We start from the raw sequence: 27,560 nt of genomic DNA, 5'->3' as shown, positions 1-27,560 counted from the left end.
ATACATTATATGTACACTATGTTGTATGTACAGTATTATACTGTACATCTATATTTGATAAATGTACTACAGGAAATATAATGGTCTCAGAACGTTTTTATTTTTAGTAACTTTGGAACTTCAACAATAAATAAATTAGCTATCTGGCTTAGTGTGTCCCTTGTTCATACATTCTGCGCTGTCACTGCAAAATAAATACAAATACAAGATCCATTAGGCTGTAGTGTAGAATCAGGGCGGGTTGTGTCTGTGGCTCCTTCACCTGAAAGCAAATACATACAATTCATGTTCATCTTTTAACACAGATACATTATGGCAATACAACATGCATCCAGAACATGCGGCCTCAGATCAGACGATAGGATTACAAAATCGATCATTGATCTTTGGCCTAGGGTGCTCTGGTACCACGTACACATGAACATCCTTATGTTCGAACATGGTGTTTGTTATGGACAATCCGTGACTGGCACATACGTTCAATAACAAACAACCACTCGGGTTCAGATCAGCGAGGCCATTCCTCCCAATCATCCCTCTCCAGTAGGACTATGGAGTCCCCTACCTGCATGGGGCTCCAGGATATGCCCCATACTTCTGGGACAGATATGGCAAAAATTATCTGGTCCAAAGCTGGCTAACATTTGGCCGCATCGAGCCGGAACACAGCCGAGTTAGCCGACGCTTAGCCGCAATAGGGCCAAGTCCGCTTTCCAAAGAAGCTGTGTTGATTTGGAATACAGTTGTCTTGCCATCCATCTTCTACTCTTTTTTTTGGCGCTAATGGTCTAATGACCAAACCATTTGGTTCATTATTAAATCAACGCTGCAGCAGAGTTCTGCCCATAATAACGGAATAATTATAAGACTCTGGAGAATCACAGCAGGAAAATGGGGCCACATAATTTACGACAGGTGACAGGATGCAGTCGCCCTGAACCTATTTAGAGCACAGAACTACTTAAATGTATTTGGTTGGAATTTCTAGGAAATAGTTTTTAAGTGAATTTCTGAAAACACAGAGTCTGGGTTGAAGAAACAGCTGTCGCATTGTCTGGAATAATGCTATTTATGAGGATTGAGTGACACACACACGCACGTACTCACGAACAAACATACCCTCTCTCTCTCTCTCTCTCGCTCACACACACACACACACACACACACACACACACACACACACACACACACACACACACACACACACACACACACACGCACGCACGCTCCCGCGGGCGCACACACACGCACGTACTTACGAACAAATATACTCTCTCTCTCTCTCTCTCTCTCTCTCTCTCTCTCACAAACACACGCACACACACACGCACACACGCGCGCGCGCACACACCACGCCCCCTCCTGCCGGGAACACCCTGGCTGTGGATACGCGCTTTCAGACGGTGCCGAGGCGCACCGACACGCTGACGTACAGTCACTGATCCCGGGACGGACTCCCCCCGGCCTGTCGCGCTCTCCTGCCGGTTCCTCCTCTCCTCCGATGGGCATCAGGTAAGACGGTAACACGCCGGGACCCCCCCGACACCTGCGGGTCTCCTCCGGCATATGGCACCGTCAGCCGCTGCCCGCTCGTCCCCATGTGTCATGTGCTGTTCGGTTGGTGTCTTTTGTTTTTGGTGGAGGCGGGGGGGGGCTGTTTATACACCACCAGGACCACGACCTTGGAGGATTAGTCACGGATCGACGGGTCCAAGCAGCCCCACTTCCCTAAAGTTGAGCGCGTTAGGGCAGGTGCAATGCAGTAAAACGCTCCTCTTCGGGCTTCTTGTTGCCTCCCGCTGTGCCGAAGGTATATTAACCTGCAGTCAAGTCGACTCACTTGTTTTTGATAATGTGCCGAGAATATGTTGCATGAATTAACTTGCTGTCCCGAGGGGTTTGAAACCCATAGCCACGATGTCACGACATGACGGGCAGAGGTTTGGATCAGTCGATCACTGGGGGTTTGGGGGACTTCATTTAAAATCAACTTTATGCTGCTATAATATGTCAGTAGTTGATTACTGACGCCTGTGTTGGTTTCACGAGGAATCACCAGGATATCCCTCTGCTTCTCGGGGAGGTGTTACTGAAGAGGTGGCAGACCCACAGGGATGCTGCCTAATGTCTGCAGCATTGGCTGAATTTCTTGCTTTGTTTTCTGAACATGCACCAGGGCTGGAGACGTGTCAGGTGCACCCCTCATTACAATTCATCATTGCCTCGGATTAGTTGGTGTTGTGCTTGTGTTTGATTGACGCTTCGCACAGCAGAGACGTGATATGCAGTTTAGGATCGAGGAAAATGTGAAGCTTCTTGTGAAGATGCTAAGACGTTGGCAGACGTTTGAAGCCTCTGCTGAGGAGCCAGAAGAGTTTGCGTCTGGAATACATGCAAGATGTCTAAAAGGGTTGTAACTCATCACCGATGACTCTGATAATGGTTTTGATCAGTAGTTTGACCTGTAAAATGTCAGAAAACAATCCAGACAAGACAATCAATTAGCCCTTTCATCTTTAAATTGTATATTTATTGACAGACAATCACGTACAATTGTACTTAAACAACAACTTTATCATCTGACCAGCCGACTGGATATCACTAAATCTCATGTAACATTTGGTTAAATCTGAACAGATTTCAGGTAAAAACATGGACGAGAGACCAGTGGACTTAGATGTTTTTTCCTTATTAACTGCAGTTATCTGGCAGCAAGTGCTACATTTATAATACTACCAGTTCAAAGAGCCAACGTAGTCTGAAAAGGCCAGTTCTTCTTATTAAAGGTGCTATTATACCTGTCAGACTGCCGGCTATGTGCCTTCTGACAAAGTAGCCACGGACAACCTTTAGCCAGCGTTTTCTATCAGGTGTGTGAGACTAGAAACAGCTGTAAATTAAAACGATTACTAATAAAATAAGAAGCATCTTGAACGTTTGTACAGTATACGATGTGTACATTTACAAATCCCTGACCAATTCCACACTGCCTTTTTTTTGGGGTTCCTTGTTTTTTCTTTTCGCTGCGTAAATCATGCCGCCATGTAATTCGTCACCATGACACGTCTTTAAATTGGTTCATTTGGCTCACGGAGCGCTGGATGCAGTGTCTGCTGCGGAGGCTGTTTTATCATTGTCACAGGGAGAATGGCTCCCTAATGACAACCAAGCTTTTGTACAGCTCACACACACACACACACACACACACACACACACACTCAGGGCTGCTGGAGGGGGAATAGATGGGGGAGGAAATGAGGAGAGAAGCCAGAGAACGCAGGGATTCCCTGATTTCTCTGCATGCAGTCAGCCAGCGCTCATCCAGCGGAGCAGAACGAAGCCCCGGGGAGTGTAGTCACACAGCGTTAGACGTCTACGTCTTCAGGAGTAGGCAAGACGTAGTAGAAGTGTGTGTGTGTGTGTGTGTGTGTGGTCAGGCACATATAGTCACACATGTGTCACTGTGGCAGACGTTTCTGTGACAGGCTGCAGCTCGTGGTGCAAGACGATGTACTCTGACTGACTACATGTTTAATGTTTAACTACATTTTTGCATATAAATATATATTTTCAAATAAACATTTTATATACAAATTTACTGTAATTCCAAAAATGTCACTTTGTCACAACATTTAAACCAGACGGCTTTAATGAATCTCTCTCTATCCTGTGGAAGCTGGTGATGCAGCCCAAGCTAGCAAACGCTAAAACAGTATTTACTTGTTTAATAAACCACCAACTAGGTAATTCAGTTCAGTGAGCTGCCCAAACCCGATCAGCGGTGAAACCACTCTGCGCTGTTAAAAGGTATCAGATCATTTATCAAATTGATATCAGCACAAATAATCCCTTCAAACAAACCCTTTAAAGGGACAGCATGTGGGATTTAGGGGCCTCCAGTGTGGTTGTTGGTTTGCACCCGGCTAAATTCCCCTCCAATCATTTCCCACCTTTTCAAGAGTCCGGTAACATGAGCTGCAGAGTGGCCGTTCATACTAGGATAACAATAAATTATGAGCAACAGGCATCAGACGGCAGCTGGCGGTACCAAGGTTTTGTACTCTGCGGCAAGTGCCCCAAATCATTCATTCTAAAATACAAAAAGCAAACGGGTCTCTGGGTCAGTTGATAATACTTAAATGAAAATGGGTTTCGTATAATGTTTTACATTTCCAAATGCCACCCTCGGGCCACTTAATAACACTAAAAGAACACATTCTTTTGGCCGTTCCTGTATTTAGATATTATGATGCCTAAAAAGAAAGCAATGCAACATTTAAATGTCGGCATGGAATAAATTGTCTGACCGTTATAAAACATAAAATCCTTTTTGTTAACACAGGTGCTTTTGTAGTTACTGCTTTCTGTATTTAAATGGCAGTAATATTGGCATCAGTCCCTCACATAAATCCTGTCTTCTTCTCAAAAACAGCTCATTTGGCACGTTTAATGGAGACGCACGTACAACAGCTGATTTAAAACATGAATATTAGCGCATAACACCCGCTATATTCTGCACGATTATATGAAGATTAACTCTGTCAATGACCTCAGCTGCTGCAACAAAGCCTGTCTGTGCTGCTGCATTCAATAACTCTGAACTCTGTGGTGCTTTGTTGTGCAGGGTTTCCCTCCCACCCACTCACTGATGCTTCTCTGTATCTGTGGCTCCCTCGTGCATACCCCGCTTGGTATGCAGCCTATAGCCCCTTGCGGCCTCAGAGATGCTACTCATGCCCGTTCAATCACGGCAGCGGCGAGGCAATCAGTGGAAGCCCGTCCGTACACCGACACCGCAGATGTGCGAGGGAGGAGAGAAAAACACTTAAACAAGCAGAAATGAAATTTGAAAGCAGTGCTGAGAGGAATGACTCAGTTGAGGTATTACATTACTGGTCAGGAAGTGATGCCTCTGTTCCAGCCTTTTTTTAAACCCTGAATGCGTGTGGACTCATGACGTACGCTGGGCGCTGTGTCACGTTAAACTGAACCTCTGAGGGAGGCACGGGGCTGTTAATAGGATGGTGGGACACCTCAACCTGCAGGTGAGGCAAACGGGTGGATTCACACATGTACCGAATGAACCTTTTTTTTTCATAACGACATCATTATTTTATTATTTCCTATGTTGGCTGGGTTTGCTTTGTGGAAAAGTCAATATGGCAGAATGTACATCAAACACTGACATTAATTAGATTAATTGTTTGCAAGTCGTCCACATCGAGGTGTTTATTCAGTACGTGTATTTGTATTGACAGCTGTAAGGAAATGAGTGGGAGTCACAACCTTGACGTTTTCTCATTATAAATCTATAACCGACAAACGCTGAGTGGGAAATTATTTAGTTGATCTTTTTTTTTAAATCATGACGTTTTAAAGTATATTATTAAAATTCTTATTTTAAAGATTTAACATTTGGAAAAGAAACATGCATGGCAAGACAATAGTTAAAAAGATAATACAGGCAAAGAGCATGAAGGTAGAGCATGAAGGTAGAGCTTGTGTATCTGAACTCCTTATTGAAGACATGAGATGATATTTTTCATTCTCCAGCTGTAGGAATAAAATGTTCTTAAGTGCCGTGCACATTTGAATCACACATTCTTGAGCATTACTCATTAGTTTCGGCAGAATGTCCCGTCCACCGTGCCTTTATTTGTTGCAAAGGGCAAAGTCCACTTTGAAGTGTCTGCAGTCGCGGTATTGGTTCTTATCAATAAGACAAAGAACACCTTCAGGGTGTATGAAAATCTTCGGGTTCACGGGTTGCTGGTTTTCCCCTCCAAGATCATACTTCCCGCAGAACATCTGGACCACATAAAAATCCTCAAAATGAAACAAGAACATATTTGGTTGTTCAAACTCTCTTCAAAATAAGTCTCAACACTGGTTTGGTTCGATTAGGTTTACGGAAATCGGGAAATAACTAATTCTTCATAAAGCCTTTCGTTGTCACCGATCAAAAGGAACAATCAAAGTCACAATTAGTGTTGACTTTCAGTATGAAACAGAGAAACGTTTGACAACAGTAACCAGTAACAACGGTGTTACTCATTCCCTTCCGAGTCACCCTGTTGTGTCAATATGTGTTTTAGGGGTTTGCTGGAACAAATTGTACTATATGATGTTGGGAGGACAGTCTGGCATGTTGACATCTATAATTCTGGTTCTCTTTTTTAGCTTTCCTTTAAAAAAAAGGATAATTGCATCATCTTTCAAATGAATAATTTGATGTTTGGTGCAGACATGGGACATGAGCAGACAACCAGCTGAGACCACAGGAAATGACTGATCCCAGTCAAGAAACTGGCACAAACCCTCCGTAAAAAGGCAAATTGTTGTTCTTACCCCACGGCTTTTGTTCTGATGAAGCGGGCTGTCCGAGTATGCTTTCATTTTCATTTGTCTTGCCTTGGTATCAAAAGTAGGTGAAAACAAAAGCATACCTCAAGAAGTGATTGAAATAATAACCATTAATCTACAACTACATGGGCACTTGACCGTGTCTCTAGTAAAAAAAACTTGTTTCTGGCAGAGGAAATTGGCCTGTTTCACGCTGCAGTTATGGGAAGGCTTGATTAAACAGAGAAGCTTGTGTTTGATGCCTCTATCACGCAGAAAGCATTTGTCCTTTATGTAATTAATCTCATTAATAAATAAGATGATTTATTGAGGATGAATTTGATACGTCTTAAGAATTTAATTTGAAATATGTGGATTTTTGAAGCAAAAATAAACTAAATTGCAAGAGAAGGAATTGCAGAGGTCCGTGTTATTTAAAAAAATAACTTGTGCATCTGATCAGATTTGGATCTACGCCAAAGTTTTGTGAAAGGTTTTATTTAATCAGGCTGCCAAATAGACCGAACTGAAAATGTATCCTCTTAAGTGGAGGAACACATGTATATTGTTCCTCTTGATTCCTGCTGATTTCACAAATGGAGCTCCCAAGCAAATGAAATATTCTGGCTTCTGATCAGTGTGGGTGGATCCTTCCACATGCTTCTTTGACTTGGTCCTGTTGATGCATCCTTTTTAAAAATCTAATAGTGCTCCAAACCTGAAATCCATCTGCCTGAAACAGCAACTTGCCTTTCCTGCAGGATATTTATTCACCGATCCAGACATCCGGCCCAGAAACTTCAAAGTCCTCCAAACACTGAGTTGTATTGTCCGTCTGTCTGCTCTGTGTTCCAGCTCCGCTAATTTACCAACACACACTTCAATCAAACTTAAAAGACACAGGGCGACGCTTTAAAAGAATATCTTAATCCAGTAGTGTCCGCTGCAGCTTGAAATTACACATGCTGTTCAGGTGTTACACTGTGATTAATGGTCCCACCGGTCTGCACGCACACACACACACACACACACACACACACACACACACACACACACACACACACACACACACACACACACACACACACACACAAGCACTTTCAGAAGATTCCCCTCTCCTTGAGCCAGCAGTGCATCAAAGCGTCGTCAAATGTGGAAAGCAGCAGTTAAACGGGAAGGAATGCTATGAAATATTGAGCCTTGTTGGTGGAAGGAGAGGGAGCTGTTCATAAACCAAACGCCTCTCTTATTCTCTGTGAAGAAGCAGCAGAGGCCTCGACTGAAACTGGGTTAATGAGATCGAGCCTCGATTCAGAAACCGCTCATCTCTTGATCTTAAAGTGCTCGTGTGTGGAAATCTTTAATACGCTGACAAACAAAAAGGTTTTCTTCAGTTATCCTGAAAGACCCATGTCGTAAAAGATCAACTAATCCTTCTTATATTTTAGTTTTAGCTATTGATTCCTTAAAGATGTGTTTCCCTCCATCCTCTTTTTTTTGCAATTTCCGATACACTACATTGAATATGTGCGTGTTTATCCAACAACCAGATTTTCTTTACTTGAACTGTCTCACAGTTTCCATCATAAGCTCGAACAGTGTCGGGTCTGTGGCGCAGAAGGCGGCGTGTGGTTTGAAAACTGGAACATTTCAGTGGTGTTTCTGGCAGAGGAAATTGGCCTGTTTCACCCTGCAGTTATGGGAAGGCTTGATTAAACAGAAGATGAAGCGAGAAGCTTGTGTTTGATGCCTCCATAACCTACCACGCAGAAAGCATGTGTCCTGTATGTAATTAATCTCATTAATAAATAAGCTGATTTATTGAGGATGAATTTGATACGCCTTAAGAATTTAATTTGAATTATGTGGATTTTTGAAGCACTGCAAAAATAAACTAAATTGCAACATTGAGAGAACGAATTGCAGAGGTCTGTGTTATTTTAAGAAGATAATTATAAATGACTTTCCTTTGCTGATGTCACTCGGTTCATTCTTCATGCAAAGAGCTTGTGATATAATTAAAGATGCAACAAATATCTTAGAAAATGCATTTGCATTAAGCATTAAAGAAACATAAATACATAAGAATAGCTATGACAACGGTTGTCTTAATTCAGTTTCTGTTTTTGCTTTTGTAAATATCAACACATTTTATGTTGATCCAATTATCAAAATGTATAAAGGTACATATTTTAGGGCACCAAGAGTTCATTCCTATGTTCCCAGGCTTCTATTTCTCCAGTGTTTTATAGACTTATAGTGTCAGGTATTCAGGGGCTGAAGGTTTTAAGGTTTAAACCGTTGCATGACCACCATGAAGATTGTGTTGGTTTCAATTGTGTTGGTGTCATTGGTTTATGACAAAAGACCCGCAAATCAACAAACATTATCATGCCAACATGCTGTAGTAAATCTGTTGCTAATCAGCATCTTCAGCACAAAACACTGAATCAATCAGTTACAAACATGGTGGTAGTCAGGCGGTCACTGTACAAATGAAACCCAGTTTTACACTCAAATTAGTCGTGGACTCATTTTAGAATCATGCAGAAAATGGCACTGGCCGTTGTTTGACATTTGTGTGAGCGGTGGTTATTAGTCATGGTAATCTCTGAGAATGTGAGAACATTAAAATATCAAAGGCTTCAAACCTGGAAATCCTGTTTAAGCCGGCTTGAGACATTAGAGCTCAGTAAAAGGTGTGCTTTTTATATTTGACGACAATTTGTACGTAACTATTGATGAAGTGATAAAGCAATGTTCCAGAAGTATCAACTTCATGCAACAGTAACCACAGTACTTCTGATGTGTTTTCATCTATGAGGGGGGTGAAAAGTTAATTATTATTTTTGAAGTTAGCGGCTGCGACTTCTAGAGCTAAAGTAAAGCTCACAGGACCTGACTTGTATTGAAGTAATCATTAAACACCTGATTTGAACTTCTTGCTCCTCCTGTGCCTAAAGTCCAGATTTGATATTATCTTTTCATTTCTCCGTTCACACTCGGCACGCAACACGACAGAAACCAATTTGTCGCTTCCTCTCTGGCTCCGGGCCTTCTCTCTGCTCGTCTGCGCGGCGGAAGCCTCTTTCCTGAGCCCACGCTGCCCTTTCCTCTTAATTAGTTTGGAAGTGGCACAAACAAAGCGTCGAGGACAACGAGGCTGCGTTGGGATTGGACGGATGCAGGATATTCAGAAAGTGGAAAGAGGAGTGCTGGAATAATATGAGAGGACACTCGACAAGTAGCCCTGGACGAGGTTTTTAGAAGCAACTGAACTGAAAAACAACTAAATAAAAACAACTCTGAAAGGCCTGGACGGGTAAATATAGTGTGGTAGAGAAATATGTTAGATAAATAAAAGCAAATCACTCATATCGCCTTCTTTAATTCTACATACTGGTTCTTTAATTAAAAGTATGCAAAATGTAAATCTAATGGCCACGTAGTGTTATATCATTGTATAGGCTTATAATGAATTTGAATTCATTGGCTTATAACATATTTTATGGATGTAAAATCCATAGCGCCTTAATCCTAGCAGTAAAAAGTGTTTTTCCTTCCTAAGTATATATTCAAGTGTCGTGAACTGCGTACGCATGTGGAAGAATCGCACCTGTATGGTGGGGCTTGGCAATTCTAAGTAGTAAACAAAGCAGTTTGTACAAAGGACGCCAGAAATTACGATTTTGTTTTTCCAAACGGCCACAGCGGCGCTGGCTGTCAGAGCAGGTGGAAACGAGATCGTTGTTGAAATGTGTTTAACAATGCACACGCTGTCTCCGTTTGAATGGACTCCTGGTGTGGAACTGGGCTGTATGCACACGACCTGATGTGAGCAGATTGAAAAAGAGAGACATTTAAAACTGGATTCTCTCCCCACCCCCGAATTTGGCGTGACTGTTAGAGTGTTGAATCCAGCTCCCTAATTCCATCTTCGGAAAGATCTTTGACCATCGGTCAAAGACCACGACGGAAAAATACAGACACTTTGCATCCGACAATATATTTATCCTTCTGAAACGGACATTCCAACAACATTTCACGTGACCTTTCCTGTCTACAAATGAGTGCAGCAGCATGACTGCCTTTCGTTGTGAGACGCTGTTTTCCCCACTTGAGAGATTATTGTCTCTCGCTCCTCAATATGACATCCGTCTTCATCCCCCAAGGCCTCGGGTGAGGCTCGTCATAGCAACCGCAATCAATTTTGTCTTCAGACACGTAAATTACTTTGTTGTGCACCCCGGCCTTTACCGAGTTGACCCCCTCTCCTGTGCAGCAATTATCCAAGCATGGAAAATGTGTAGTTTAGAGATCAAAGCATTGGTTGTGGTTCAGCTGGATCTTTCCCTCGGCTGCAGTCTGACATCTTCACCCTCCCAGCAGACCTACATTCAGAGACAAAAGGCCGAATGGCGTGAGGACAGAATGCAAGTCACCGTTGCACACAGTGGCAGGCTGGACAGAGGTGAGGGATTTATTTGGCTGCCTGACGTCGCTTCATTGCCTTTGAGCCTGCAAAGTAATTAGGGGTCTCAAATTGGATTTGGATTGACCCAATATGATGGTCTTCATGTCTCAGCAGAGTTATGGACACTGGAGAGGGTCCTCAGCATGAAAAAGGAGTGTTTGCAGACAGGTCCTCGCTTGATTAGCAGTGACACAAACAGGGTGTCTGACGGGTCTCCAGGCTGAGAGAGCAGGTTATTAAAGCACTGTAGTGGTGCAGATACGTTATCTACCCTGAGGTGTGTTGCGTGTGTGTGTGTGTGTGTGTGTGTGTGTGTGTGTTCGTGTCAGAGAGCAACAAAGCAAGCGACAGAAAAAGAGAGACGGCCAGAGTCTCACACCGTTGGTGAAAAGTACACATAAGAAAGGATACATGTTGTAAAACGTGTCATATGTAATTGAACGTGCCTCCTCCTCCTCCTCCTCCTCCTCCTCCTCCTCCTCCTCCCTGAGGTCTCTTCCCAGAAACCTCTCTAGTCTCCTCCTGCACGCCAGACCTCATCTCAAGCTCTCTGTGAGAGCGGGGGCCTTCTATCGATTTCACACCTTGGGCTCAGTAGCCACATCCGATCCCAGGAAGCAGATTACACGCAGGAAGCTACGCGGCTGAGATTGCAAGATGAATCGTATTTGCTTCATTTCCTCTGAATTGAGATAAGCTGCGCAGGCTGGAAAACGGTTTCAGGTACAACGACGACCGTGTGGCTCTTTGTCCCGACCTGCAGTGCACAGTTTAAACAACGTGCTTACTCCTTTATTAAGCAGCCTCAGCGTGTAGAGGAAATGTTTGACTCACTACAAGCACATCTGATTGGCCTGACCCTTAAAGGTTGATGTGGAGAAATTTTACTGAAGTCCCCTGTGCTTCATCTCGTCTCACTACTTAGAAAAGCCATTGAATTTGCCATTGAACCGAGCGTTGCTGTTCTTTGATCAGCACCATTGTTACCGTGATGATATTCGGGCAAAAGACACACTTGTTCTCTATACGCAACATACTCAGCATGGTCGTTAGCCAGCGTGTCACGGCGGAGTTTTTGTTGTTGGACTTTTTCTGATGAATGATTCCCATTTTCTACACTTAATACACGCCTGGTGTTCTGTGTGCGTGTACCAGGTACTAGTCTGTGTTGGCCAGCTGACAGAGGTCTCTGGCTGAGCTGAAGGGAACTGCTGCTTAATGGCATCCACAGACTCCCGCTGCCGCTCATTGTCTGCTGCCGTGTCACATTAATGTTGACCATGATGGTCAACACAGTTGACACTGTGTGTTGCATTGAACTTGTGTAGTTTGTCTAATTCATTAATTATTTGGCCGGGCTGCTTTCGACATTGCTCGGTAGTAAATGTGCTAAAGTAAATTATGTGGAAAAGTGTTATCCTCCCGGGAGAGAAGGGATATGCTGACACAAGGATAAAAAGCTGAATTATCCACTACCTTTAAGACAACGAAAAAAATCCTCTGCCCCTCGTTGAAATAACAAGACGAAAGCTCAATTTAAAATATGTGGGAGACGCTTCTCTCAACTGCGTCTTAACTGTGAGAGTTAGTTCGGATGTGGCCGTATACATGAATGAGTTTTGTGTGCAGCGCAGTGCTGCTGAAGCTGTTCCCAAAGCATTGTGGGCCGTGGTTTGTGACTGAAACACTCATGTTGTGCTGGTATCTCTGTTCCACTCATTGACTGTTCGGTAACAAATGCATTTTGTTAATATCACGTTCATCCTATGAAGCATTTGTCATCCAAGTCTACTCTGCGTTACTGCCAGCTGGAGTCCAGCTGCTCTCACCGCTCCTGGGTTCTTTCACCTGCAGCATCACACCTCACTGACAGGTGGTAAAAGGCCACGTAGTTACAAGAAGATCCAGTAGTTTACAGGGTGGCTTTGTGGCCAGATGTCCTCCGGTGGAGCAAAGATAAACCATCCGATTCCTGTTTGAACAATGTGAATCGTGCAGGAGATGAAAATGTTGCTTGTAGCTACCTTATTGGCGCGGAGCTGGGAGTCCATTTCCGCCTTTAACCGTCTGGTGACTGGTGTTTGCTGAGGGCAGCGAGGGCAGCAGCTGGAACGCGTGCGTTGTGTACTCAGGGAGGGCAAACGCCCACTGCAGCACGCAACTCAAACTCCGAGCTACTGTTGTGCTCTCGCAGCAGCAAAATAAAAGATGCTCAGATAAATATTAGTTTTGCTTTATTGATTGTTGAAGTCAGTCCAGAGCGGCGGGAGTGTCATGTGTCACGGTTGCTTGGCTACTAGAGTTGTCTTGCTTTACATGAACTCCGTTTTTTAAAAGCATAATTCAGTATAATGCGACTGTGTAGGATATCTGCTACCGTTTTTCAGTAGAGTAAGTTGGAGCTCAAACTTAGCAAGTCGGAAAGCCAGGAAGTAAGACAAAAGGCTACTTCAAGTTGTTTTTATTTATTCTCACTGGCTCCAAATGGCAACAACTGCTTCTCAATCTACCACTTTGATCCAGATTAAAACGTTTTCAACGTCCATTTTATGGTCTGCCAGGAAATCTGGTTCGTACATTCAGGATGCATTGTTATGAGTGATGATACTTTTATTTCATTGACACCATCAGGTGCGTCCTGATCCATCTGAACAAATACATGCAAAACTAATCACACCCTGTTAGACTCAGCCATGCTTTGTACTTTCTGTTTAGCGCTAATCAGCTAATTTTGGCGGGCTGTTACACAAACATAAAACAGCCCCTTTAACATCAACATGTTAGCGTTATGAGCTTGTTAAGATGCTGACTTTAGCATTCCGCTCAAAGCACCATTTGTGCCCAACAGAGCCTCTCAGAGCCGCTAGCAAAGCTCTGAACTCGTCACAGTCAGGGAATCATAAGGGTTGTCTATATTGAGCTTAAGTATTTTAAATGCAACCGTATTTCTTTAAATCTGTATAATTTCCTGAATAAAATTCTGTAAAGGAAAATATCTTTGGTTGGTTACAATATATCTGCAATTTAGCCTCAAATGCTATCATCACTAATGTCACGGTGTGCCTTTGGTTTCTAAGGAAGCCGAGATGATGTCTGCCGGTTCATTATGGCTAATTTATGTTAAGTGAAGGGAAGAGGCGAGAGAAGAAAGGCCGAGGATGAATGAGACAGTAATGAATAAGGACTGAAGGAGGCTGCTGTGGGCTTATGCAGATCGCTCCAGATTTTAATTTTCAAACTTAATTTATAGAAGCAACGGCAGAGTTGTGTCTCTGTCCTCCCATATGTACCAGTTTCTGATCTCCGTAGTCAATTTCATTCAAAGCATGGATAGCAATTTCTGTGCAAATCGGGTAATTCACTGTAGTTCACTTGGTCAGGCACAGCGACTATTGCAAATCGAGTCTCTGTGTTCATTCATAGTATTCAGACTAAAGAACCAGCAGATAAATTGTTATTTGACAAACATTCTTTTGACTTTGTTGACTTGTTGACTAGATTAATTGATTTAATAGGGACCCCTAGATCCATCCATGTTGCTATAACGTATTTCAGTCAGGACCAAAAGTGAAGCACCTGCATACTGACATTTCCGTCCATCTTTCTACAAAACATCTGCCAAATTAATGTTATTTAACTGAGTGCATTGACATTCAGGTGTGCAAATCATTAGACCTGGTGTTGTCGTGAATTTCAGGAAACAGCTTTGCTAATAGAAGCTGAGAAATGGAGGTGTTGTGCTCTGAATGTCAGGTTTGGAGCTTAATTGGGAGCTTGCTAAGCTGCAGTAGAGCTGTCGAATGTCTTCCAATTACTTGTGCTCCCTCTTGTCATCCTGTAAACCATTGTCTTATTTTAATAAATGCATTAATTAACATTCTATATAAAAACACTTAATCCAGGACTTTTATTGTCAACCCTCTTAATCTTTTTTTTTATTATTAAAGAGTTATTAATGTCAGTCATGTTTCACCAATTTTCTTTCGTGTCTGTTTGACCTCATCTAGGCTTCCTGAGAACGGTCCACTCGTGTCAGCTCCCCTAAGAAACAGAAGATCAGAGGAGGAAACGCTGGAGATACGCACTTTGCAGTATGCAAGCACTAAAAGAACCACAACTATTAGCAGAACATTTGCCAAAGAGGAGCTTTTTCTAGCATAATGTAGCTCATTCTGACATCTTTCCTGCAAGATCTTTTCTCTGGTGACTTCACCGGCCGAGTGTAGACTGAGGGACAAATGGAGCAGGTCGGGGAGGATCTGAACCTCTCCTTTCTCCTGGAACATGAAAGAGACATGATCCTCAAGGTGCTGCAGAAAGATGAGAAATTAAGGAAGCGAGAGGAGAAGAGGATACGGTGAGGACTTCAGCATTGCCGTTTTGCCGTTCATATTAGCGAGTTGTTTTAAAGTCCCTTGAGCTTTTCCTCGTTCTTCCCTGCAGGAAGCTGAAGAACGAGCTGCTGGAGATCAAACGGAAAGGGTCCCGTCGGCCCCAGGAGCCGGAGGAGCGACAGTGCGCTCGCTGCATGAAGAGTTTGGGCCTCATCTTCGGCCGCGGAGATCTCTGCAAGGAGTGTCAGCTGCGCGTCTGCGACGAGTGCCGCGTTACAACCCCCAAAAGACACCAGTGGAGATGTAACGTTTGTGCCAAGATCTCGTAAGTGCGATGCCTTAAAAACAGCTTATTGTATAAAAGAGCAACGGGACCCAGAAGGGTCGGATCAGATAGTTAATGACACCACATCCGTCTCCATTTGTCAGTAAGGAGTCTTTTTCAGTGCCGTCTTCTTCGAGGGGTTAATAGGGCTTGAATGACGCAAATAACAACCCCCCCAAAACCCACCTGTGCACTAAAGACCTTTTTCTGTGGTACCTACTTTGGGGGTTTATACATGTTTACAGATATTTCTGCAATCGCTCTGCACACGTAACATTCACACAATGAGAAAAATCAATTCCATTATTACTGGAGCACAGATAAGTTCTCCATTCCCTCCGCGCTGAACACTGTGACCATGAAAATGTTTTTGTGTAAGTAGAATAAATAAAATGTTCTGTGTGCTTGTAGCAATGTTTTTGGCTCATTCCGACTAAAAGCATATCCAACAGAAATAAATGTGAAGAAATAAACTGAATTTGTGAAACTGAAGCAGACTGCATGCTGTAAGATACGGTCCAGAAATCTACATTTGTATTTTAATTATTGGTCGACCCATTTTCTGTCTATTCAGTTCCAGTTGTTGCCAAATATTTAATTAATAATAATAATACTATTATTGGGAATTGTTGTTCTATACATTGAGTAAGTACTGACAGCAATGTGTTGTCAATACCTTCATGCACTTAGTAAAACTATTATTCGTCAAACAATCCTACTGGCTTGTTGTTTATCTTCAAAATTAGACCGGCGTCACTGTGACGTCACAAAACAACTCTCCGATTGGCGTGTCTTTGTGCGTCCTGAACGCTGAGGCTGGTGTTTGTGTGTTTGCAGGGAGCTGAAGGAGGTGACAGGAGAGTGGTTCCTGGAGGAGCGGTCCAAGCGCTTTGAGCAGGGAGCGCCGAGCAGCGACGTAATCAAACAGACGATCATGAGCAGCCCGACCGGTGAGTTCCACCACCGTGTGTCCTGTTTCCCAAACCAGACGGGTTATGTGGAGTAGGAGTAGGATATGTTCTGATTGCATCAATAACATGTTGTTGATCTCCAGTCACAGACAAAAAGTCAACAGAGAACCTGTCAACCCCTTCTGAGTTGGAGAAATCCGACACCCCAAGATCCAAAAGAAGTGCAATAGTTAACATTGTTGCCAGGAGGAAAGGGTAAGCAGGGGAAGAGCCAAACAACTCCATCTACGTTCATGCAAACACATACATGTTCCGAATATTAGAGGTTTTGTTTGATTAATGCAGCAGTGCAGTAGAAAGAGTGCACATGAAATTCAACTTCTCAGCACAGAGGCATGAGAAACCATCAAGGGGCCACTCATTTGATCTGAAAGAGAGACATTTTTTTATTTATTTGGCAAAGCAACACGGCAAAAACTGGATTGTACCAGCTTCTACCGCTCCACATCTTGGCTGCACTCTTCCTGAAGACATCACAGTGATTCAGTCCAAAAACGTAAAAAAATAATAAGAAGCTGTGATTATTTCATAAGTGATCTGACTAATGATGTTGTCATTAAAGAAAATAATAAAGATCATAGCAGTAATAACTATATTAAAAGTGTGAGGGAGTATTCAGAGGGGGGACAATGTTGATTCCTTTTATATGAATCTGCGTCATCCATAAACAGTTGATTCATATGCCAGAATTTTGACAAGTGCACTTGCAAAGACATGGTTTTGGCGTGCTGGTGTGGCAAAGAGTTATATTTACATGTAATTACCTGCACATTTATGTGTGTTATTTGAAATGTGCATTACTACAGAAGGATCTACATTTTTAAATGTGACCCCCCCCCCTTGAGTCAGCCTTCACTCTACGAGTGTGACACTCACAATGACCATATAGACTTTGATGTTCAGCAGGTACATTGTGGAAGTAATTAATCACAATAATGTGACCTGTTCTAGATTTCCTGCAGGATGCAACCTGTGGAGTTGTGACTTAGATAATCTTGATGAAGCAAAGGCACTCTGTGTAATAACTCAATAATGGACATGGACTGACTATCTCTCTTAAAGAGTAGATAATGGGCTTCCTGTGTGTGTGTATGTGTGTGTGTGTGTGTGTGTAGGAGGGCGAAGATGGATAAAAAAGGCAGCCGATCGGCCCTGAAGCCGGAGAACGGCGTCGACAGCGCCAGTGTCAAGTCTGTATCGGATGGAGACGCTCAAAGCGTAAGAAGTGTTCGCTCGGCACCGAGTCCACGTTCCAACAGGTGTCCATCCTTACCTACGAACTGACTGATGTGTGTGCTGTATACCACTGATTTAAAATGATTTATTATTCATAAAAATACAGTCCCAAACAGGATCTAATGAGGAATTACTTGAATGAGATGAAAATGCCAATCTTCGTTTTGATCTCGATGCATGTTTTAATAGATAGATAATAATGCTCTCAGCAGTGACCTTTGTCAACATGTGACTAGAGACTTTCTTTTTGTGCATTTAGGTACCTTGTTCAAAACTGTGTTAATAAATAGAGAAGAGAAGTTGGTTACAAAGAAAAGTGAAGTGACAGTAACAATTAAATCACTTTAACTAATATATACACAACAACGAAAGGCCTTAAATGATATTTCATGATGAAAGATAAAGGGAATATCATGTGTGTTAAACGTTTTGTGTTTTCAGGGCCGGTTCCGAGGCCTTGGAGTCCTCGGGGACGCCCACCGTGCCCAATAACCTGCGCTGCCAAACTCCAGATGCTCCCAGCGACAACCGGAGGGTCAGGGTCAGCAACTCATATATACACACACACACACACACACACACAAACAGCATCACACTGGGGGAATCGTGCCGTTTAAATTGTTATTCAAACATTGTGTGTGTGTTGGATTTGTGTTTGCACGCAGCCTGACGGAGCGGAGAGCGTTGCCAGCGTTGACTCCGGTGACGCTGTGCCGGAAAAAAAAGCTTCCGGCCACCACAGAACAAATTCTGGCACCCCGACGATTTCTGTGTCCAGGGCATCGGTTTCATCAGGTATCACTGCCTTTTTAAAATTTTTGCTTCATGTTGGACTCCCGCTGTTGTCTTGCAGCTTATTAGCTCACAACCATTTTAATATGTAAGTGAGTCAGAGGCGGCGTATCACGCCAAAGGTCACGTTAGACGGTACAATCAAGGCTGTGCACAAATACTCAGCGGCTCGCACACTTAGTCGGGAGCAGATGTAACTGATTATTAACTTACAGCCCTGTGACTGTCTGCCGCTCTGCTAAAAACGAGTTGAACTCTCTACTTTTTATAAGTGTAATGGTCTGTCTTTCAGCTTCAGATCCTTTGTCTCCACTAGTAACTGCTCCCAAGTGTGTCAGGATGTTCTCTAAGTGGCTCGGTTAGTGCCGTGAGCTGGAAAAGAGGAGGATCACCACTTACGCCTGCACATGTGTCAGATCATGCACTCAGTATTAAACAGTAGCGCTGACCATTTTGATTGTATAGCCCACTATCTGTGCACTTCTCTCTGACTGTGTTCACAGCCTTGTGCCCTGTGTGTCGTTGGATGTGCTCCAAAGATAAAGTTAGTCCCCGGAAGAGTCCGCAGATCTTCACGCTCTGATTCTCTGATTCTCTTTTCAAAGATTCATGCATAAGTGGCCCGCTGCAGATTTTCCATCTTATTCACATTGCAAAATCCTACTCCACTTTTGATTGATTGCTATGCCGGCTGTCTCTAAAGTTAAATAACATGCCTTCCAGCTCTAAACTGAATTTGAAGTTGATCCGAACACAAAAAACAAACAAAACAGAAGCTTTTTCAAACCACAAAACCCGAGCCAAGTGACACATGGTGCAATAAACATAGAGCATAGAACAGAGCAAAGGGTGCCGTAATGTCTACTCTCATACGGCAGTTACAGCCAGTACGGCTTTGCTGACCTACAGCGTTGGTGCGTCAGCGCAGCGCACACGCTCTGTTCCCCGCAGCTACACACTGTCAGCTGTGTCAGCAGGCTTGATGTAGCAGCGTCCAACACATCCAACAAACACTATCAAAAGCTTCTTCGTGTGTGGGCATGTACAATAACATATGTTTGATTTAGTTTTTTCCTTGGGCATACAGAGTTTAAGTTCAGTGTAGTTAAAGTTATATTTGAAAAGTAAGAGGCAGCTTTCTGTCCGGCTGCTCTCAGCTTTTTCACATTCACTATGTTCCCCCAAACCTGGAAAGAATAATTAGTTTCCACTTTCCTCTTCTACTGTTTGCTTATATTGTTTCTCTATATGCCCTCCGGGTCCCTCAGTCCCTTTTTCAGTCCCAAAATCTTTTGTTTCTTGTCTTTCCCACCCCCCCGCCTCCCTCTCCACCCTCCCTGCACCAGATCACAGCCGCTCGGAGATGGACCTGTCGGCTGCCGGCTCTGATCCCAGCGAGGACGCCTTCAGTCTCCGGAGCCGTTCGGTCCCCGGGCTCAACGAAGCGGTGAGCCGCCTCGCCGCTTTCCTTCTTCATCCTTCAGCTGTGACTCTTCACACTGATTTGGTTTCTTTAAACCAATTCCCCCCCCGCAGGACCACCGCCGCATAGATTTTCCAGTAACCTTTTAATACATACGTCCACTGTGCTGTGTGTCCGTATTGAGCTCCAGATGTGAGCTGGTGAACTCAACGTGAGGCTTCAGATGAGCTCACTCCAAAGAGCACGACAAGCTGCTAAACGGCTGTAGGCTGACAACAGGTGGAGGATCTGATGGTCACTATAGGGCTGCTTTGTCTCACACACAAACACACACACAGAGCCACATCTATTTTCTTGCTCCTCCATTTATTGACTTTGATGGAAACCCAATGGGATTGGGGATTTTGCATGTGAACAACAACTAAACAAATCACAGTACCCTGCCCCGACTTGTCTGGTTGAATTTATGGAAGCTGGCTGCTTCCACCCACACAGAGCTGCTGGGTGGAAATCTGCGCTTTGTACAAAGACGCTTTGGCCTCCTTCCCGGATGGCGTCTCCGTCCTGATTAAATCTGAATGCCGTCATTCGCAGGAGTTCTCTGATGAGGATGCGGAGGAAGACATCGATGCCCTGATGTCAGCTCACAGCAAGACTCCCAGCCGACGCATCAGCAACGCCGTGTCCACGGTAACGCCCATGAGCAACCCGGTGCAAACATAACATTATCCGAAGCAGATTCTGGGAGGTGACGTGTGTTCTCACGCAGCGCAAACACGTGAATGTGCTGAAACACTCACCATCAGCCGATGTGTGAGCGCCTACGTACTGTAGTACTCACTGCCTGCGTACTGTTGCAGTGTAAACAGTCTTCCTCTGGCGTTGTAAACTTCTAAAGCCTGCTGCATTTACATAACATAGCATGTAGTATCGTAATGTGACAGATTGCTGTCTGTAACTGTTAATTAGCCTTTACGTCTTTACATGTGTGTCAGTGCTGTTGCATATTATCAAGACAGGTGTTGATTTCCCATGTTCACACCTCTGGGCTTTGAGCACAGTTGAATTGAAGACTTTGCCTATAAAGTACCAAGTTTGGCAGAAAATCCAGTTATTCAAACAGCCCAAATAATTGGTTTATGTCCCATTCATGAGCTTGTTCAGTCCGTGTGTGTGTGTGTGTGTTTGTGTGTGTGTGGAAAACAGGCGAGACAGTCGTCCCGCTTGTTGGACATTCATCATGTCATCTCATGAATTATAAAGGTTGTAGGTATATTTCACTCTCCATCATCACTTGGGCTACAACACTACTGTGGCTCAACGTAATTTAAAATAATGATTTCCCATTGAAATAGTAAACATCACAAAGGAACTACCCGCCTTATTCTGACTTGCCCTGTCCGTGTGTGTGTGTGTGTGTGTGTGTGTGTGTTTATGTCCAGTGGTTACAGAAGAGTTGTAATCTTTGTGGTTTCATCTGATAATCACCATGGTAACCATACGTGCTGTGGCTTCTGGCTGTGCTCCTGTAGACAGGGTTTCTGCATCTTCTCCTCAGGAGGTGGGGGGGGGGGGGGGGGGGGCTTGTGCTCTGGGTCTGCTCTCACTGACACATCAAAGATCTCAGACCTGTCTTCTTTCTCCTCTTTTTCATCCTCCCTTCCTGCCATCCATCCACCCACCTTCCTTCCATCTTTACTTCCTTCCCTCCTCTATATCTTATAAATTAAAATGCTTGCTAGTCTTCCACTCCTGGCTCAGAGAGAAGGTGGGGGTACCTCAATATCCCCGACTCAGATGCTGAGACTGTAAGTTTTCCGTTTCCACATCTGTGCATGCCTTGTTATTCACCACTAAATGATAAAACAGTACAATGCAGCAACAAAACCATCAGCGCACACATACTTCGGTATAATATTGAATTCAGTTCGTGCTCACACCAACATCTATTTAAGAAATGTGTTTTGCAGGTACTCAACATGCAAAATGTGCTCTTCAACAAAACTCTGTGTCCAACTGTCAATGAGAAATGAACTTTTGGATGGCACAGACAATAACGAAACCACATGATATCCAGCTTCCATTCTCCTAACAAATTTTGAAAAACTGTGACAAGTATTTGTTATTATTTCTATTTATCTACTGTTTTTTAAAGCAACCAAGACGTCAATCAAGGAAACTATTGGAACTAAAGAATGGTCAAAAGTGTCTCTGAGAGAAATAAAAGAGAAAGGAATAAGACACAACTATAAAATACATAGTATAGATATACATTACCACATGTAGAAATCAGGGTCACTTATTTACTTCCACCTTATCCTTTCACTCGCTAATTAGAAAATGCATAAACCATATGCGTCACTGTCGAGATTCTCACTCCAGATAATACTGTAGTTTTTTATATCCAGGCAAGCCTGGATGAGAGTAAGAGTCATTGCGTCATATATTTTCATCAGGCTGAAAATCTACAGTACAGTATACAATCACTGTATACAATCAGTATACAACCTTGTGGGGATGCGGATGCAGCAATGTAGAAATTAATCTTGTTTTCCTCTCAACATTGCCATGTATTGCAACAGATTGACGTTCATAGAGGGATGCAACTGTTCTATTTCTACTTGTTTCATCAGCGTTCTTTAATGCTTTAGTTATTGTTTTCTTTATCTTTTTAAAGATTTCCTCTCTCTTTTATGCATTATACCTCATGCACCGTTTCCTCCCCCCCCCCTCCTTTTAATCTCACCTTGAGCTTCACCTCCACCTCTCTTGTCTTTGTTCTTTGCCTAACAGAGTAGTATAAACAGCATGATGAGCATGTACAGTGAGACTGGTGACTATGGCAACGCCCGGGTGAGCGGTGAGATCCTGCTGAACATCAGCTACAGCTACAAAACTGGTGCTCTCAACGTCCTGGTGAAAGAGTGTCACAACCTGGCAACAGGAGACGAGAAGCGGCAGCGCTCTGACACGTGAGAAAAAAACACAATCAGTCACTCGCTTTTCCAAATTGTTTTTAGTTGTTTCTTTTAGTGTGACTGGTCCAGCATGTGTCTAGCATGCAGGCCTAAGAGCACGATTGAGTCGCGGTGTTCTGTCCACGGCAGATATGTGAAGACGTACCTGCTGCCAGATACGTCACGACAGAGCAAGAGGAAGACGAGCATCAAGGCCAACACCATTAACCCTGTTTTCAACGAGAATCTCAGGGTCAGTGGCCGAAAAACTCCATAAACCTCCAACGAGGAATCAAACCGAAAGTATTTCAAACTTTCATAACAATGAGCTGGTGTTTTTCGCTGTGTGGTGCAGTACGTGATCAGCCACTCTCAGCTGGAGACTCGGACGCTGCAGGTGTCCGTGTGGCACCACGACCGGTTTGGACACAACAGCTTCCTGGGGGAGGTGGAGCTGACCTTTGACTCCTGGGAGTTTGATTCCCAGTTAGAGGACTGGTACGCTCTGCAGCCCAAGGTAGAAACCAGAATCGGAGGGTTATCACACATGCTGGGGTTCTTTTCAGCGACGTTACAAGCTGTTGAGTGGATTGTTAATATTGTGAACTATGTTTGTGTAGGCGGAGAGTAATATGGACTCCTCAATGCAGTACAAAGGAGAACTGACTGTCGTGTTGAAGTACATACCTGCAGAGAAAAACCTAATGCTGCCCTTGGACCAAGTACAAGGTAAATGTATAATTGTGATGATCAATATATTTATTACATTTTACTTAATTGTTTGTTTGTTTGTTTGCTTGGTTTTTTTTTTGCTTGTTGAAATTAGCTATTGAAGGATTATTTTATATTTGTCAAAAATAAAGCATAAAATGTTTGTACACAATTTAATGTTAATTTCTGATAATTTCATGTCTCAAATTGGTGCAGTGTGCTCCTGCTGGAGTGGAGCTGAGAAGAAAATTTTATTATTTTGTCCAGATCTTTGCATCTCTTCACTGACTATACTTCAGTGAATTTTTAAACTGAATTAATATCAAAAGAAATGCGTTACTAAATTATTTATTCAGACAGAAATTTAGCATTTAGATTTCTTCTAACACCTTTTTATCGTCTCACTGAAAGTTAAGGGCGTTCTGTTTAGATATTCAGTTTTTGTGTCTATGGGTTGAATACATACTGTAGCTTTTTGAAGCCTAAATACTCTTTTCTGTGTTAAAACCACATGATTATTATATAAATATATACTCTATGTCCTGAACACTTTGCCTGTGTACAGACAAGATGCATGTGTATGTCTGTGCGGAATGTGTTTGCCTCGGACGCTCTGTTTCTCCAGGTCTACGTATAAAAAACGTTCGAAATGACGATTTTTTTTTTTTTGCTCTTGTGCGTCCCGTAGTGAAAAAGGGCTTCCTGAAAAGCAGGAAGACGAGCAGCTTCACTCTGCCCAGAGGGGGCATGGTCGAGCTGCTGGTCAAAGGAGCCAAAAATCTTACTGCGGTCAAGTCTGGAGGCACTTCAGATCCATTTGTGAAAGGGTGAGACGATTTCCTCATGGGGTTGTAAACTTCATACGGGTGCTATTTGTAACTCCAAGACATGTAAAGATAAGGAGACGCAATTTCTTGATTCCTGATTCCTGATTTGTGCCCATTTTTCTCTTACTTGTAGTTTTTTTGTCTCCTCTGGGTCCTTGCTTCCCTTGTTACATTAAATAAGTAAAAAAGTAAAATTGTTTCCAACCCCTGCCAGATACCTCCTCCCTGACACCAACAAGTCGACTAAGCACAAGACGGTGGTGGAGCGGCGCACTGTGAACCCGCAGTGGAACCACACCTTCACCTACTGCGGCCTGCAGCCAGGAGACCTCAACAACGTCTGCCTGGAGCTCACCGTGTGGGACAAGGAAGCCCTGGCCAGCAATGTCTTCCTGGGAGGAGTCAGGCTAGGAGCTGGTACAGGTGTGTGGAGGATTGACGGCACGAGACGTCATAAAAGTCTTGCACTGAATTTCTAATACGATGATAAAAGCCTCTGTAGCTTTGCAGTTTCTCCATTTGCTTGAGAACTTTTAGTGTAACTGAATAATCTGTGCTGTGACGTTTGCTCCATGAACACATGCTTTTAATGTGATTTAAAAAATGTCTTAATGTCTTAAAAACACAAAATGAAAGTCATGTATGGATACCAAACAGCAGTCATTCTCCCTCCAGCTATCGATGTTTGCAGAGTGAAAAACAAATTGTGAGCTCTGTGATTTGGGAGGAATGGAAAGGGAGGCCAATTTTCCTTTGTATTTTACACACTACAGAGACATCCAATTGGTGTTTGTTCTGCATGAAATTGCCGGACAAATCCCCAAAATAGTCTGGCTTGTCAATAAAGGACAATTAGAACATTTATTAAATTTATAGGTGCTTAAAGGAACCACATATTGTTTACATGACATAAAATGAAAACTTATGTTAACTACAGATAGGACTTTGTGTTTTACCCAACAGTGTTTTCCTTCGGGCTCGCCCAAATATAGTAACCCAAATATTTACATCTTTGTCTTTGTTCCCCATAAGGCAAAAGCTACGGTAATGATGTGGACTGGATGGATTCATACGGGGAGGAACAGCGGCTGTGGCAACGCATGATTGAAAACCCAGAAATCCCTCACGAGTGTACTCTGATGCTACGATCCAGCATGCGCAAGTGCAACGCATGAGCTGGAAGGAACAACAGACAAGAGAGGACATGGAAGAACCAAAGTGAGAGTAAGATGTGACGTGAAGGCAGAGGGCTGGAGAAGTGGAACGCTCGAGAAAAAAAGAAAAAGCGGCCAGGACTTAAACACTCATTAGGGAATAGAGATGGTGCTTCTGCCCACTTATTTCCCCTGATACACCCTGTTCAGCCAGTCATGCCTTACATACTCCTTACACCCATTACCCCCCCTCCAAAGCATAAGCATCCCCTCTTTGACCAAGCACTGCTGTTTACAACTGTAAATGAAAAACATGTGTCGTATGTAACTTAGCTAGTGGAATAAGCACACGGTGTGGATCCAGATGTGTCCGTCCTCGTCTCTGTGCCTCATGTATCTGCATGTAGTTACAGCCGACGGAGACCTTTTTGTTAAGCCGTTAGATGAGACACTGATCTGCGATCGAAGAGACTTGGACGGGAGTCATTCCCTTATACACAGAGGTGGAAAGTGACCAGCTCTTGTACTAATGTCCTCCTCAAGTAGTAGACTTATTTATTACAGAAGGTAACAACTTAGTCGGAATTAGAACAGTAGCACTGTCAAATTTCTCAGTCGTCTTTAATCTTCAAAGTAGTGACCATCTTTTATTTAGAAGTGTTGTTTTAGATTCAAAGTAATATTGTTAATAATTGAGTATCCGCCTACAGGCTGCTCTGATATTGAATGTGAGGTAAAAGTATAAATACTGATTTTGGAGTGTCCTCAAAAACAAAGACTGCAGCTAAATTTGTAGGTGATTTTTAAAAAATAAGTTACTTTAAAATATGCCAGAAAATGTGTAAAACAACAACAACCCAAAGACACTCGATATACGATGAAATCAAACAGCACAAGATAACAAATTCTCAGATCTGAGAACTGAAGTCATTGAATGTTGCGTATTTTTAGCCACACTAGCAATTATATCGATGATATATTCCCTCACGGACAAGACAGACGACTTAAAATATTGTCATTTTTTACAGACATTTATTGTCTTGTGTCTAACGTTTTTTTTCGGCCAAAAGTAATAACAATGTTTGTACTAATCGTTGAATACTAGCATGCTAACAGGCTACACAAAGTTGATTAATATGGTATACCTCCTAAATATCATTATATTGTTTTGGAAATATGTTAGCATGCTGATGTTAGCAATTACCTCAAACCTCCACTGAGCTAATTCACAGCCTTACAAAGGTACTCGCATGGCTGTCGCAGTAGACTTAGCTAATTCAAAATCTTGTGCCAATTATTTTCTGTTGATCAAGAATGAAGTGGCTTAAAGGCGTTGAAAGGTGCTTGCTTTCCACCTTTGGTTGTCAAAGAAAAAGAACCCAGAGAGGTCACACAATAACTAAGGTCCATGTGAATGATCACTGTATCAGTGTGACCGTAGAAACTGCACGGTATTAGAGGGGACACCAGGAAGTCATGTAGCGCCCTGGTGAACAGATCGTCAGTAAAGAAAGTGCAGGAACCCTGAGAGAGCGAGGCCGCTGGTTAAAGAGTGAGTCAGCGCTGAGGCGAGCTGCCTTCATCTCAGGGGGATCTTAATCACGAGACAGCGGCACTCACCTTGTCCCCGCTGCCGTCCGGCCTCTTGTGACGGATCACTAATTTCACAACAAACGTTCAACCGTTAAACCGTGAAAAACCTTTTTCTCAAACGGAATGCTATTTTTGTCGTGCTTACCCTTCGCTGTGAACTCCCTGAACTGTTTCCCACAGCACAATTATAGTAATAATACATGGTGTTTAATGTACAACATACTTAAGATGAGAGGCTCGTGCAATACCTGATCACTGAAGCAGCTCTTGATTTACAGCATGCATCTCCGTCGTGTCTGGTTTCCAACCATCAAACTGTATTTAAACACCGTTGGTCGCAAATCTGTTATTTTGAAATAAATCCATCTTTCCATAGACTGTTTGCCTTTTCTGTATAAGAGTGTAACTGTTTAGAGGAGCG

General features: G+C 43.1%; 1 protein-coding gene across 4 annotated transcripts; it reads left to right on the top strand.

Moving 5' to 3' along the window:
* The first annotated feature begins 1,350 nt into the window (after positions 1-1,350).
* Positions 1,351-27,514, top strand: sytl5 (synaptotagmin-like 5). 4 transcript variants are annotated; one of them, XM_078090267.1, is made up of 19 exons: positions 1,376-1,512; positions 14,824-14,907; positions 15,008-15,173; positions 15,260-15,475; positions 16,313-16,425; positions 16,530-16,641; positions 17,562-17,705; positions 18,124-18,217; positions 18,348-18,477; positions 19,821-19,921; positions 20,492-20,587; positions 21,640-21,705; positions 22,691-22,869; positions 23,005-23,107; positions 23,210-23,371; positions 23,475-23,583; positions 24,254-24,392; positions 24,607-24,815; positions 25,425-27,514. In XM_078090267.1, exons 3-19 carry the CDS (start codon positions 15,055-15,057, stop codon positions 25,565-25,567), a joined length of 2,235 nt encoding a protein of 744 aa, XP_077946393.1. In that variant the 5' UTR covers positions 1,376-1,512; positions 14,824-14,907; positions 15,008-15,054; the 3' UTR covers positions 25,568-27,514. The 4 variants fall into 4 exon arrangements, with proteins under 4 accessions (XP_077946394.1, XP_077946395.1, XP_077946393.1 ...); XM_040202307.2 differs by having other exon boundaries at positions 18,124-18,223; XM_078090268.1 differs by lacking the exon at positions 21,640-21,705 and having other exon boundaries at positions 1,351-1,512; positions 18,124-18,223.
* The last annotated feature ends 46 nt before the right edge of the window (positions 27,515-27,560 follow it).

Source organism: Gasterosteus aculeatus, chromosome 16 (genome assembly GCF_964276395.1).
Source record: "Gasterosteus aculeatus chromosome 16, fGasAcu3.hap1.1, whole genome shotgun sequence".
NCBI classification, from domain to species: Eukaryota; Metazoa; Chordata; class Actinopteri; order Perciformes; family Gasterosteidae; genus Gasterosteus; species Gasterosteus aculeatus.
The sequence above is the reverse complement of the archived record's forward strand: the minus strand, read 5'-3'. Positions and strand labels throughout refer to the sequence as shown.